Source organism: Apis florea, unplaced genomic scaffold, assembly GCF_048593485.1.
Source record: "Apis florea isolate Af1SG1 unplaced genomic scaffold, ASM4859348v1 contig_3696_pilon, whole genome shotgun sequence".
In the NCBI taxonomy this organism is placed as follows: Eukaryota; Metazoa; Arthropoda; class Insecta; order Hymenoptera; family Apidae; genus Apis; species Apis florea.
The window spans coordinates 2917607-2932563 of NW_028256809.1; the positions used below are offsets into that span (position 1 = coordinate 2917607).

At 30.5% G+C, this 14957-nt stretch overlaps 1 protein-coding gene across 2 annotated transcripts; it reads right to left on the minus strand.

Moving 5' to 3' along the window:
• Positions 1-2700: 2700 nt before the first annotated feature.
• On the minus strand, positions 2701-14521 carry Ggamma30A (guanine nucleotide-binding protein subunit gamma-e). 2 transcript variants are annotated; one of them, XM_086914624.1, is made up of 3 exons: positions 14403-14521; positions 10454-10620; positions 2701-4220 (listed from the first exon to the last, which is right to left on the minus strand). In XM_086914624.1, exons 2-3 carry the CDS (start codon positions 10564-10566, stop codon positions 4115-4117), a joined length of 219 nt encoding a protein of 72 aa, XP_086770750.1. In that variant the 5' UTR covers positions 10567-10620; positions 14403-14521; the 3' UTR covers positions 2701-4114. The 2 variants fall into 2 exon arrangements, with proteins under 2 accessions (XP_086770750.1, XP_012347239.1); XM_012491785.3 differs by having other exon boundaries at positions 14302-14443.
• Between the last annotated feature and the right edge of the window lie 436 nt (positions 14522-14957).

Here is a 14957-nt window from a genome sequence, read left to right on the forward strand (position 1 = left end):
ATTTTTGATCGATCAAGCAAATCGATTTCAAAATCATTCGTGTAGAGTAAATTTCAAGCAGATAAACAACTGAAATTAAGCAATTTGATGCATAATTTGCCTAATATGAATCCAACTTAGAGGATAATATAAAACAAAATTGCCAAAAGTCTTCTTATTACTCTTTTACTTAATCTATCTTACTTAAAAGTAAGATACTTTGAAATCATACTTGAATAAGAAAAAAAGTTATACAGACAATTATTACAAAAGAAAAAAAGAATTTACAATTTTACAATTTTACAATTTTACAAGTAATATACAATTTTTACAAAAAAAGTCAAGTATTCAATCCAAGGCTGAATTTGACATAGTTTCGAAATGAGCATTGCACCGATGCAACATTGCGATCTAAAGGGTTAACGAACTCAAGCGGCAATTGTCGGTCAAAATGGCGATCAAACAACATATGGAAAATCGATAGAGAATGTCGTGGACGAAGGATCACAAGCCTTCTCAATGATTCGTTTACCTCTACGAACTGTCCTCGTCAGTTTCTCGTGATTCGAAACGAGACAATTCGAGTTTAGGATACTTTATTTTTGCTTTAATTCATCTGTCTGTGGTATACATACAGGATGGTCCCTGCAATGAAAATTGCTTTAATAACATTATAAATACCGGTTACAAATCACGAAGGAAATTAGTACGAATTGATACGGTACACTGCACCGTGATTTTAATTATTTTCTTATATTCTGTTGTTTCCTTTTCTTTTTTTTTCTTTTTTTTTTTTTTTTTTTTTTTTAATTTATAGTTATCCACGTGTCTTTTTGTTAAGCATACATTTTGGCAGTTTTAGCTATGCAAAATAGTTATTCGTATAATAATGTACAATTAAATTGGAGAAATAATTGGATGGGAATATTATTTAAACGAAATTAATTATTTTCATACTTCATTTTTGAAGGAATCGAATTTGGATTTTCACGGAGTATAATACATGCAACTTCGTATCCGTTGCACATAATTCGGTATTTTTAATTCAATATTTATAAATGCTAGCGTTAATATAATGTAAGAATCGAAAAGTGTTCTTTTACATTATTAAACTTAGCGATAACTGAGATTGATTAAAATAGAACATCATATAAAAATGATCTTTTGATTAATATAATACATACGATGTTGAATGAAATATGTATTACTAGGAATAGATCTACATGAAATCATTTGTTTAAATATATAAGATACCTCAATTATCGTAAACCCTTGAATATCTTTGTTGAAAATATGGAAAAAACGTTTAGGAATAAGAGAGTCGATTGAGCAAAAAAATATGTACAAGATCACAATATCGAACAATATTTTCAAAATAGTTAGAGATGGAAAAAATTTTTATCAAGAAATAAAAATAAATAGTTTCGAATAATGCATAACTCTATAAATATTTTGAAATCAATCCTCAGAGTTAAAAATTGATTTTAATATTATAATAATTATTTTGAAACTGATCTTTCATTTCAAACATCAATCATTTTTAAATTTTATCAAAATTAAAGATAAAGTATCTTCTAACTCAGTTAATTTTTAATTTAAATACTTTAACTTTTACTTTCAAAGAGAATAAACAATGCATTCATTGAATATATAATAACGTATGAAAAATATACATTAAAAATATATATAATTAAAATAAAGCTGATCTTTGAAATCTTTTTATGCTTAAAGAATCTGTACTACTATTTATTATTACTTAATAAAATTTTTTCTTATTTCTAAATATTTTAAAAATATAGCAGTTCCTTTAAAAAATCCTATGTATAAATCCTATAATAAAATTATCACTTAAAAATAAAACAAATATTTATTTGATAAAATTAATTCGTCATATTAAAGACAAGAACAAACTTAAATTGTATAATATAAATTACACTACGTAATTTCTAGATTCAAATCATTTAAAAAATTATCTTATTCCTTTGGATCATGTCAGTTTTCCTTTAGAAATTTTTGACATGTTCATAAATGCCAAAAATATTCAAGATGTTCAAGAATGGTGAAACATCTTATATTTACGTAACGCTATACTTATTTGAAACAACGATATATTTATCATAGTGATTAAAATGAATACGAATTTAATCAATATTAATAATCAATGATGATCATTTTCAAAACAATGAATCAGCTCGCTTAATTAAGAGGAAAAAAATAGTACTATCTTTTCTTTTACAGCGTTTCTACAAGTGTCTCAAGTTTTTCCATTCTAATTTGATCTATATATTTTTTATTATATAAATAAAAAAAATATACAATATAAACATAGATTGTTTAATCTAATCTTTATTAAAAAATTATAACAAAAATAGATTGGCAATATAATCAGAGTAACTATTAATAATTTTCTTCTAATAGAATTATCTTCTGTAATAATAGATACTCATTTTATTACTCTATGAAATTCATTCCGATTTCTTCTTTTATCTCAATGAATCATCATATTCTCTTTTTCTTACGCATAAAAACGACAAGTTTTCATATCTCTGATAAATGAACAAACGACTTCGATAAAATAATATACGAGAAAATTTGCCTTGAAAAACTTGAAACACTCTCTTCTCCATGAAAATGAAAAAAAAAAAAAAATATCACGCGACAGAGATCAATCGATCTCAATGTTAAAAGGAACAGGACGAAGCAGCATACAATAATCCTTGATTAAACGATGTGAATATATTATATTTTCGTAAGAAATTCGCAGAAATATGCATAGCGTATTAATCGTACGACATATGATATTAACGTGTGTACATATAATGACGTTAGATTACATTGTGTACTTAAGATAAATAATCCTTACACGATATTAATGAACGATTTAAAAGAGTTTCCCGTGGTACTAGGTTGTCGAAATTGCACACGATAATGCTCGTATTACAAATTCGTAACACGTGTTTCGATCGAAACGGATGAGATCGAATCAGAACCGAATAATATATCTTATAAACTCGCCGGAACTCGGAACGACGACCGAGGAGGAAGCTCGCGTATCCGGAGCCCTGATGGCCCTGCTCGCGGAAACATCCGTTCGTCTCGCGCCATTTCGCTTCGATTTCTCACGTCTCGAATATCGAATCGATTGAATTTTCACCATTGCCTTCTTTTTTCTTTTTCTTCTAAAAAATCTATAAAAAACAAGATTTCCTTCAAATCTTTCTCCCTCGATCGTTTGCTCGCGTTAAAGAGAAAGAAGAAGAGAGAGAAAAGAAAGTAACGAGAAAGGATGGATAGAAACTCGAGTGGAAAAGGCGAAAAGCAATGGGCACAAGGTGAAGTTTTAACCGATCGATATGCCATAGAAATTTTCTCGTCTTTCTAATGCGCGAATCCAGAGGATCGGATGATTTATATTGGGATACCTCGAGGATTCGATTCGAGATGCTTCGAGGATTAGAGACGAAGAAAGCCGAGCTGAAACGTTGGCGATCGTTCGTTTGCATGCCGAACGGGAAAGTTACCGCGGACAGGTAACCACGAGGAATTGGATTGTTAAATAATTTTTGCTCCGGCTACTTTTCGAACTTTTCACTTCGCGCCAATCTTTTTCTCCTTCTGAAACTTTGCTGCTCTCCTGGCACCATCTTCTTGTAGGATTTCATCCAACTCGCTTGCAACCACCTTGCGTTTCTTCTCTTCATTCTCATTCTTTTCGTCCTTTCTCTTTCTCCCTTACGTGTATATATATATCTCTCTCTCTCTCTCTCTCTCTCTCTCTCTCTCTCTCTCTCTCTCTTATTTCTTTTCTCGTTTTTTCTTCCTTTATGTATGTACCTTGTTCTTTTGTGTATGTATTTTTTTCTTTTTTTTTTTTTTCGTTTTTTTTCTTTTTTGGTTGACTGGCTGCTTCGTTCTTTCTTTTTATTTTTTAACTTTTTTTCTTTTGTTTTTTTTTTATTTTTTTTTTGTTTTTTTTTTTTTTGGTATTTATTTTCTTCTTGTTTTCGCTGGTTTATTACAAACGCGGTTTAGAAACGGCTCCCGCTTCTCTTCTGTTCGATTAGGATGGTACTCGCTCAGAGATGCTTCCTCGCCTCTTCTCCTTCTCCTTCTTCCCTGCGGTTCTACGTCCTGATTACATGATTATGCATTTGCCTCTCTCGGCCCAGGGATTGTTCTTCTTGTCGGGCGCGTGTATCAGTGGGTCAGTCTTCTCGTTCTCTTCCACGTACTCCCTCATCCTGGAAGCAAGCAGACCGTCTATTAAATAATATTTCCTTTCAGTTCGAACGTCTTTGTTTAAGTATTATTTCTTTCTTTCTTACTAATTAATGTGAGGATGATATGATAAGAAGATTGATTTTTCTGATAGAATCTTTTGTGAGAAAGAGTCGTTGAATGACTTTGAACAATGAATTTTAACGTAATTCGCAAATAGTAAAAAAGCAATTAAAAAGAATGATACAATTCCTTAATGATTATAGAGAAAAATTAAATATACCTGAAAAAACATCAGTTCACTATGAAATAATGGATATCTAATTCAAAATTAGGTCCTATCTAACTGCTTTTTATCTTAATTTTATCATTAAATAAACTTTTATTGAGATTCACTAGGTTATTTTTTTGTAACATTATTTGATTATCTTTCTTATTTTTATATAAATACAGAATATTGCAAGTGAACCAAGCTATAATCCCATAATTGTAAAAGGTATTAGTTAAAAATTTTAGGAAAAATTTATTTCTTTCACAAGGATGTACACTCTCAAAAAAATCGATAAAACTAATAATTAAAATTCTTTCCAATTTTGAAACTAATACGATTATTCTAAAAATTTACAAAAATCAAAAATACATCTTCTCAAGGAAATAAGAATTATTCCAAAATTCTCAAGGTCTAATGCCTTGAAAAATTCGCTGAAATAAGGAAAATGGAATAGTTTGATCCAACTACGTGAAACGCGCTGTACAAAAGATCGTTGTAAGCGTAACAAGGTTGCAAGCCGTGCAAAGAAAAGCGCGGCAAGGAATAGTTGGTCGTTTCGCAGCGAAGGCTCGGTGAAAGGGACTTGCGGCCACTATGGCCGATTTTGCGTTCAAGGAGAATTCTGTGTTCCGAAGGTTTGTGACTGCTCGATCGCGATCGATCGATTTTTCCCTATTTCCACGTTAAATATTATCCAATGAATTTTATCTTTCTATATTGCAACCACTTTTCGTTAATGTATTATTAGAGAAGTGTAATTTATTTATCGATGAATATGATAAGATTTCAAATCGTTCAGATATAGTCTCATCCAAAAATATGCAGTTGCCACAATTTAAGGAAGTAGTTATTATTATTAGAAAAGATGGAAAGGATAGAAATTCTTTAGCTATGTTTAGTTGAATAAAGATCGCCCTAGATATAATCGTAATTGTAGTTTGTCTTTTTCAAGCTGATGAGTTGGAAGGGGAAAGAATTGGTTCTGAATTATGTATCTATGTCGAGTAGTCATTATATAATGATAACGTAACTAATTTATGGATCACTAAACATAACATCTTTCGTTGGTACGAAAGAATAATTTAAAAATATTTTTAATAAATTAATATTAAATAAATTAAATCTATTAATCTAAGAAAAATTTAGCCGTTAATTTATAATCGAATATATCAATAATTTAATCGTAATATCAAATACTGATAATAGCTAATTTATCAATCGAATATTTTTCAATTTTTATTAATGAATATAATTGTACGATTCACAACTTAGCAAAAAGTGTGAGAAAATTATACTTTCACCTATATTCTTTATTAGAAACGAATAAAGGTAAATAACCTGTTGCTACTACACTATTTCTTTTCGATGTTCTAATGCCAGAAAATCGATTTGTTTGTCAAAATATTATCACATTATTGTTAATTATTTGAAAAGATTTTATCCTTATTTGACGTTATTAATTTCTTTTTTAAAAAACAGTTATTGGAACATAACTAATAAAAATTGAAATAATGAGATGATTTAAAATAATAATTTTATCATAAGCACTGTTCTATTTTAACTATAAATAAGGATATATAATTTTAGGATTATAATTTTTTAAAAGTACAACGAATTAAAAAATTATTTCAAAGATCACTAAAATGATAATAATTTATATAAAAAATACATAAAAATATACAAATATATTTCAATTATCGTCATTCTAACAGTATGTTTCACTTATGACAGCCAAGAACAAGTACCTACTGAAGCTATCATTGCACACGAACCGCAAGTTATACGATCGTGAAATTTGAACTAATAATAGAGAACACTATCAATTACACAACCCAATAGAAAAGATTCTCGTAATGTCGTCAATGTCAGAAAACAAGAAATATTCTAAGGGTTTTTTTCTTTTCTTACTTAAAGATATACATATTACTAACTACATGGTGCAGCATGTTTCAATTACAAACTCGGGTTACAAAGATGTTTTGGTGCGGAAATTAGAGCGCTTACGTTACAAAGTGCTGATATTTTAACAGACGCACTTATGGTATGAGTTTAAAAGAACGTAGAAAAAAATTATCTTATTGTTAGATCTGAAATTGAACTAATCCAAAAGTTATCAAAGGTGATGCTATAATTATTAAAGAAATTAAGAAGATATTACAAAATATAATAAATAATACAAATAAAGGTAATTACAGATTACAGCTACAATTTTAATTAGAGAAAATTTCAAAAAAATAAGTAAAAATGCCAATCTTGTAGAAATAGAGTATCCATATCTCCTGTTATTCTACAAAGTATCAAAAAGATTTACTAAAGCGTAGTAATAATAAAAGTTGTGTGACTCAATTAATAAATTATATCGTCAAAATCATTGTATATGAAGCTAAAACGAATGCTTAAAATTACAGTAAAAAAAAAATATTTAAAAGATGAAATTGTATATAAAGTACTACAACACTTTTATAACCAACTGTACATTCAATAGAACCAAAAGAGATAAATAAATTCTTCTCGTTAGAGTAACGTTAAAAACTCGATGTTGTTTCTTCCAAGATTTCTCAAAGCCCGCGAAGGGGAAAAGCGCACGGATCCGAAAGAGGGAGAGAATAGCGTTAAGAACAAGAGATTAGCTCGATCGGTAAGAAAGGAAGAAAAAAAAATGGGAGCTACTACCTTTCACTACGGCACTCTCCGAGTAACAGACCGCGGAAACTTTTTGCTTTCGCTTACGATTCCCCTCTCGAAAACCGCAATTGGTAACACGGTTCCGCGTTCGTTCCGCAACGACAACTTCCCACATGTTATCGAATCTTCAACATGTGTCTTGCACTGTTCACGCAGCCACGCGCCGCCATCACGGTTTTCTGCATTGCTGCAGAATTTCTAGGTTAGGTGTCACGTCCATTGAAGCAAATAAAGATTTAAGCGATCAAGATTGTTTCTTTTGACTATTTGTCAATCAATCTTTGATATCTTATTAATGAGATCGTGATATCGATTATTTCTTATTTAATAAGACTCGCATGTTTGCTCGATGTTACATGTACACAATATGTAACTCAATACTTTAGTTAGATATTAAATAACTTAATAATAAATGCATCCTTTTTCGAAAACAAGTCTCAAATTTTTCTATATGTTTTCTACATTTTTCTTAAGAAGTTAGATCCTGAAAAAACTATAGGAAGTTATGATACAGTTTTACTTTACTAGAAAAAGTAATTTTGGTTACATATCTAGCTCCCAATAACTTTATATGTTTTCAAAAATAGAGGAATAATTAAAAGAAAGAAATTTTGATGATATTATTACAACGTCAAGAGTGATATATGTAATATCAAATTTCAAAATTATTTTGAAAAGTAGATAGTAGATCGGTGTATAACTTCCCAAGGAGAATATTTTAAAAGTAATATAGTGACATTCAACAAAAAAATATTTTATATTAATTTTAATATAAAAATATCGGAATGAACTCGAATGATTAAAAAATGGTAAGGTTGAATAATTGCAATTTAGATAAAACGATCCTATTGGAACTTAAGCGATTACTTTTTAAATAGCGCTTACACAACGAGATTTATGTCGAGACATGTCTCGAGACAAGATCTTACATAAAACGACATAATTAGCAATGAGATACATGTGCATTAACTAAGTTCATCAGAGACGAGAGATAAAAAAGCATTGAATTTCGAGCCAGAATTTTGATAAACACTAACATATATATTTCTCAAGTATAAACGAGAATTTATCTTACAAAAAATAAAACACCATGTAAAAAATTAATTCAGCATAAATATCCATTGGAAAACAATCTTATCACAGGTTCAAAAAGCGGTATAGGGAATCAAATAGATAAGATCGAAATCCTGATGGATCCGCACGATGATAACGATCAGAAGTGAGTGAAAAAAAAAAAAAAGGTAATCAATGAATCTTACTTTTTCTTCCACGTTAAAATATCACAAATTATCACAAACTTTCCTTCTTTCATTCTGCCTGTTCATTATCAATCGTCTCGTTTGCGTGAGCCAATTGGCATGTGCGTACAATCTAAACACATAAAAGTGTGAATATGCGCTCAGAATATGCGATTAGCGGACACTCCACGTCCAAGGAGATCCTGTCCCATGTAATATGGGTACACAGTGCCGGTGTAATTTAGCCTTGACTGTCGATTACTACTAGCCGCGTGTTGCGGCACACCACGCTACACCGATTACGTCGTCATCTACTATACGTCTCGTCTGGAAAACGATCTTTTGCGATCGTACGCTCAATTAGATAAAGTTTTTATTATACCCGAAAGCCGAAAACTCGATAATTCAATTTTGGATCTAATTCGAAGATAATTTAGTGACGAAATTATTAAAGGATCAAGTATAAAAATTACCAGTTATTCGTGTAATAGATTGCAGTATTTTTACGTATTTATGGATGGTTTATTGATATTGAATATCAATGCATGTGCAAAATGCACAACATGGTATGCAAAAAGTCATAATATATTAAAAATAAATGTTGTTTAAGTAAAGTATTATGATGGAACATATTTCTATTTAAGTTCTATTTTTCTAGTTTCTATTTGTAAAAAAAATTCAATTTGCATATTTATATCCTCGGTCTGGCTCGAGTTAGGAACGAATGAACGTGATTAATTGAAAAAAAAAATCATTGATTAATTAACTTTTGAATTTTCAAAGATTGGCATATCATAATTTAAGAAATACAATTATATGCATGTGTATAACTGTTTGTTAATTAAACAAGCAAATTATTGAAGAGATTGCAAGCTTTAAATTTATATCCATTGTAATAAGATATCACTTTCATTGATAGCTTGTTGTCATTAACTTCTGAATTACCTAAATTTAATTTTATACATCGCACGTGTTATTCACGTAGCTAAAAATAGAGAGAACGACACAGCTATTTGGATCATTTGAATCAAACACTGTTTATCATTTGTTACTACAAATATTATATTCAAGTATTAATATTAAAAATAAAGAAAAACACACTTCTCAAATTATCTTCCTTGAAAATAATCTAATTGAACAATTTTCGTGTTTATTAAACCCTATTACTGATAAAACTACAGATATAATTCATAAAATATGTTACACTACTACTATTAATCATTATAGATCTTTTATTAATATTCTTTATACTATTTTAAAAAAGAATCATGTGACCTATTATTCCTTTAAAAAAAAAATCCAGAATGTTTCCTAAATTATAGCCAGAAAATAATCGTGTGAAGAATTTTATTTTTCAACGAGCAACCTCCCTTGAGAAGCTCATCAAACTCTGAATTTTTAAGTCACCATCTTTTCTAAATAGTGAACTTGTAACTTCATCCATGTTTATATATATATATATATAACTTCAGCCTATATAAAAAATGATGAATCACTTCATTCACAGAAATTTCTTTGTACGAGAATCCAAATACTAGAAAATATAGATAGTCAAAATATTCATCCCGACGTTCTCTGTAAAATCAATAAATAATCAATAACTAAATAAAATGATCGCAACTATATAAAAACGCCCCTGGAATAAGATGAGACCAGAAAAGCACGCTCAACCCTTTTACCTCCTCTAACAACCGCTACAACTCAACAACGCTACCAATAACCAACAAACTTGCAATAACAAATAACGAAATAGCCAAGTAATTAATCCACTATTTAACCGATAAATAGATAAATTATCGAAACGAATAAATAAACAAATAAATAAAAAGAACGCAATGAATGAATACAAGATAGAGATAGATGGGGTTGTTGGACGATTGGCGAATAACGACGAAACGTTTCCATGGACCACCCGCATCCCACGTTCTACCTATCAAACGAGAAAAAAAAATAAAAAGGAAGGAGAAGCGGGATGATGAAATATCGCAAAAAAAAAAAAAAAAAAGAAAGAAAGAAACAATAGAAAACGGGGCGAAAAAGAAGAAGGGGTTAATGGACTTACGCGACGATGCTCTTAGACAGAGGCCACCGATCCATTTCAACTTGGTACTTCATGTTCTCGATCTGCTTCTTCAGTGCGTCCTTGTCCATGTTGGCGAGTACACTGGGATCCATGGTTATAGCCGCGCCTCCCTTTTCCCAGATAACAGCCGAATAGCGCTTGCGCCTCTACGAAAAATCAATAGAACCGACTATGTATGGGGACTCCTGTTATTGGAACGCCAAACCTACGTCACTCACTGGCAACAGGAAATTCGATTCTGCGAGGAAAAGTGTACGTACTTTTCCCTCATCGCGACCTCCGCAAAAAGATTACCGAGATTATGGATCTCGTTTTTGTCTCGCGTGCACGTGATACTAGGGATTGATACCGTTGTTCCCTTATTTGCGTCAATTTTTTCTAGGCTTATATTTCACGGATATATCGATGTTCGAGAGATTTTTTTTTTTTTTTTTTTGCGGATCAACGACGGGACGTTCGTTGATTTGAAAATCTTGAAATTCGGAAAAAAAAAAAAAAAAAAGAAATTGGCAATAATCGGTATATAAATTTGTTTATAGTGATTACCTTGGTTGATTGCTGATCCCTGAGGAAATATCATTAATTTCTTGAATCGTGTTTTATTAACGAGCTTGAAATTTACGAGAGGAAATTGGTGTGAAATAATTTGTTTGTAATGATTATTTCATAAATCGATATTTTGGACTGCTCGGATGGAGTTTATCGATTACGTACGTGTTGAAGAATCCTATCTGATCGATTAAGATTAAGAAGTACAACTTTTTGGTAATAATGATTATTTTTCTTAATTTTATCAAGAGTTAGACTGCATTCGATATTGTACATCTGAAGAAACATTAATTTTGGATTCATTGTTCTTTTAATTTTAAAATTATTAGAAGTATGGATAAATATGAGGAAATTGTCAGTGTTTAACATTTAGGAAGGGAAAACTGGATATTCGAAATAAAACTAGGATAATATTATTATTTTTAAAATTATCGATGAAAGCTCTACGCGAAAAAAATAATTATTTTCTAAATACTTGTACTTCTGCTCATTGATGAGTTGCTTTTAAGTACTTTCAATCAAGAACCCTTTAACGCTTGCAACGGAAGCAACGAACTTTGAATCTTAACGAGTAGCATGTGGAGGAACGAACACAATGTGCATGTCCATAATAAATTTCTAACACTCATTATTGTTTCACGCTTCGTCTTTTTTTTTGTTTTTTAATATATTTATTCTTCTCTCTCTCTCTCTCTCTCTCTCTCTCTCTCTCTCTTTCTCTCGGTAATACTGATTAAACAGAAAAAAAGATAGACAAATTAAATATGAATAAATGTTCAAAAATGTTGTGAAAATGCCATAAAAATGCCTTTAGTAATCGAGTAAAAAAAACATTTTTATAACATGTGATAAAATATTCTTGTAATAAATAATAAAAAAAGAAATATATATTCTTATATTACGTTTAAAATATAAGTTTACTTTTATCACGGTGGAATATGAACACGTGTTATTCATTCAATAAACAGTTTATTACGTACAGTGTTACGCAAAAGTTTTTTAATCACTTAACAAATAGAAATATTTACTTTTAATTTTTAAAAGTATGGCAATGTTTCATAAAAGAATATATATATATATATATATATATTTTTTAATTCGTGTTAAAATAAGTAAGATATTTTATATATTCGATGATCGATACCGAAGGCCATAACAAAATACAAAGATTCGTACTGTACAAAAATGTCGGTTAAGACTCGTTTATTAAGTTATAAGCAATTAAAGTTTGGATGAAGCGAGACGGAAATAGAGATGGCGCGGTGTGACGAAGACAGAATTATCTTACTCGATCAACTTACTTAAATTATTTATTGTTATAGCAATAATGGATTAACCGATATTTTTGCATGCCAACTTCGTACTCGTTTGTTGTGATCCCTAGAATCGACTCTTTAAAGGTATCTTCGAAGATATATATCCAATTTAAATAATACCAATAAAAATATTTCTGATAATACGATATTATGGTTCAGACATACGTAATAATGTCAAATATCTGATGTTAATAAAATAGATATACGATTAAAGAAAACAGATAGTGACAATCATAACTATTTTTGCATAAAAAAAAAAACATTTTACAAATTTGAATTTTACAATGTTTTTCAATATCTTCGAAGAATCATTCGAAATATCAAACGATAGAAATGGTACAATCTGTACTTTTCAAAAGGAAAAAGATCGATCGGTTGCTTTACTTGCACCGACCAATATGATTGTGTCGTATATCGTAATTATCGAATTCGTGAACACATTCCACATAGTGATTCATATGGCTTCGTTCTTCAACGTGACCAGGTATGTATCGCTTCTCAAGCAAACGAACGATAGTTAACGATAATTATCTTATGATATATTTACATTTTTATCTTTATCTTTAATTTGCTTAACTTTTGTTTCCACGTCGCTTATAATTATAAGTCTCTTAAGAAAGTATTACTCGAAATTTATTTATCTTTGGGACTGGGAGAACATTTTGTGAGAAAAATTGCATCCAAATATTATATTAAAGTATGATTAAGATGCCCTTAATACCATTGCTTGAAACAATTCTTCGATTTAAAGAAACGCATATACTCTCTCTTGATAAACTTTGGTCTCTTCATTAAACATTTTGTCTTCGATATTTTTATTTACCTATCATTGATAAGATAATAGGTTTTATAAAAATAGATTATACGCAATGATCCGTTAAATCATTATTTCTGATATACATACGTAGCTAAAGTATATTTTAAGAATCAACAATATTCCACGTAACATGTTGTATAATCCATTTAAAATATATCTTATTTATACAATATTTTATCAAAAATCACCAGCGGGAAAACTTTATGGTATTGTATTTTTTTTTTTTTAGTTACACGTTTCGTGTATTGTCGATAAAAATTTATCACAACAAAGTATGAAAAATTTTTTACTCGGCAAAGGAAACGAAAACCACGATCATTCGACATTCACTCCGATCTCGAGAAACGTCTCGTTTAGAATGCAAGCCGCGTATAACCGACCTACGCTAAAGCTAAGATCGACGATATCTGAAAAATCAGTGCCGAATGCAGCCGAATGACACCATTTTGAAATAACTCGGTATGCACACTCCCACGTAATATACACTGTTATCCATAGTGTCACCGCATGCTTAATACGTTTAAAATAGAGATAAATGAACTTTGTGTCGCAAAAAAAAGAAATTCCAACGAAATATTAACCTCTACCATATTTTTAAAAATCCTACTGTAAATTTATATCGAACGAACGAATCATGATTCGAAGATTAATATTGCCGGGAGAGAAAGTTTAATTTCAATATTTGATTTTTTTCCCAATCACATTTCTTTTTCTCTCTCTCTCTCTCTTTTTAATATCTATTTAGAAAATTTAGATATCAAATCTTGTAGTATTTAATTATTCGTAGCATATTCGAAGATAAATATTTTTGTACCGCCTGAAAAATTGCAACGCGACAAAGAAATATTTTACAAAACGCACGATATCTTGGAATTGTTACAAATGAATGATAAATTGCATCGTGTCGTTCCCCGACCGATCAGTCAAATATCCGGCGACTTATGAACGGGACTGTACACGCATGCAAGTGTGATCGCACGGCACGAGCGAAGAATTCACGAAGATTCTTCATAGAAATAATTATCGCTGATCTAGATTCGCCGTTTACGAAATCTTCGAATCTCGCGGAATCGAAAATAGATAATTTTCTTCCATATGATAACCGAAAGAGGTATTCCTCGATATATATCTTTAATAACACTCACCCAGAAGTAGGTAGAATTTCGTCGAATAGAGGGGGACACGTGTCACAGGATGTCCGTTCTGGGATAGTTGTGTGTCGAATATTAGAGAGAGTAGCACTCACCTTGCCCGAGGTCGGAGAAGTTCTGAGATGCGCTGACTCTTGGCAGGTTTCTCGATTCGCTTACGGAAGCCTCAACAAAACTCGGCAATCTAATTTGCTGGTAATTTACGTGCCGATATCTTCAATCATTGTTGTCATAAGAATACATTCTTCGGCGAATGTACGCCCCGATTATAATCCGAGAATGAATAACACCGATCGTGTTAACCTTACCTCGATCGAAATAGTTTCTTACTTGCGAGTTGTCGAAGCCACTGTCGATGAAAACAAATGTTCCGAAGGGGGAAGAAACTGATGCTCGAGATTTAACAGTTCGGGTGACTTGCATCGTCCGAGGGATGTTTAACGGTACTGGTAAACTGAAATTAAAGAATAAGTAAAGGTTAGATTAGATAGAAAGAAGTTAAAGCATTGTGGAATACTTTACGTAAACGTTCAAAAGTTGTGTGAAAATGAAAACTCTGATTTGTTAATAAATCTTATTATAATTTTTTTGTTCGTTATGATATTACGAGAAGTTCAATGAAAAATTCATTTATGTCTTTATAAAGATAT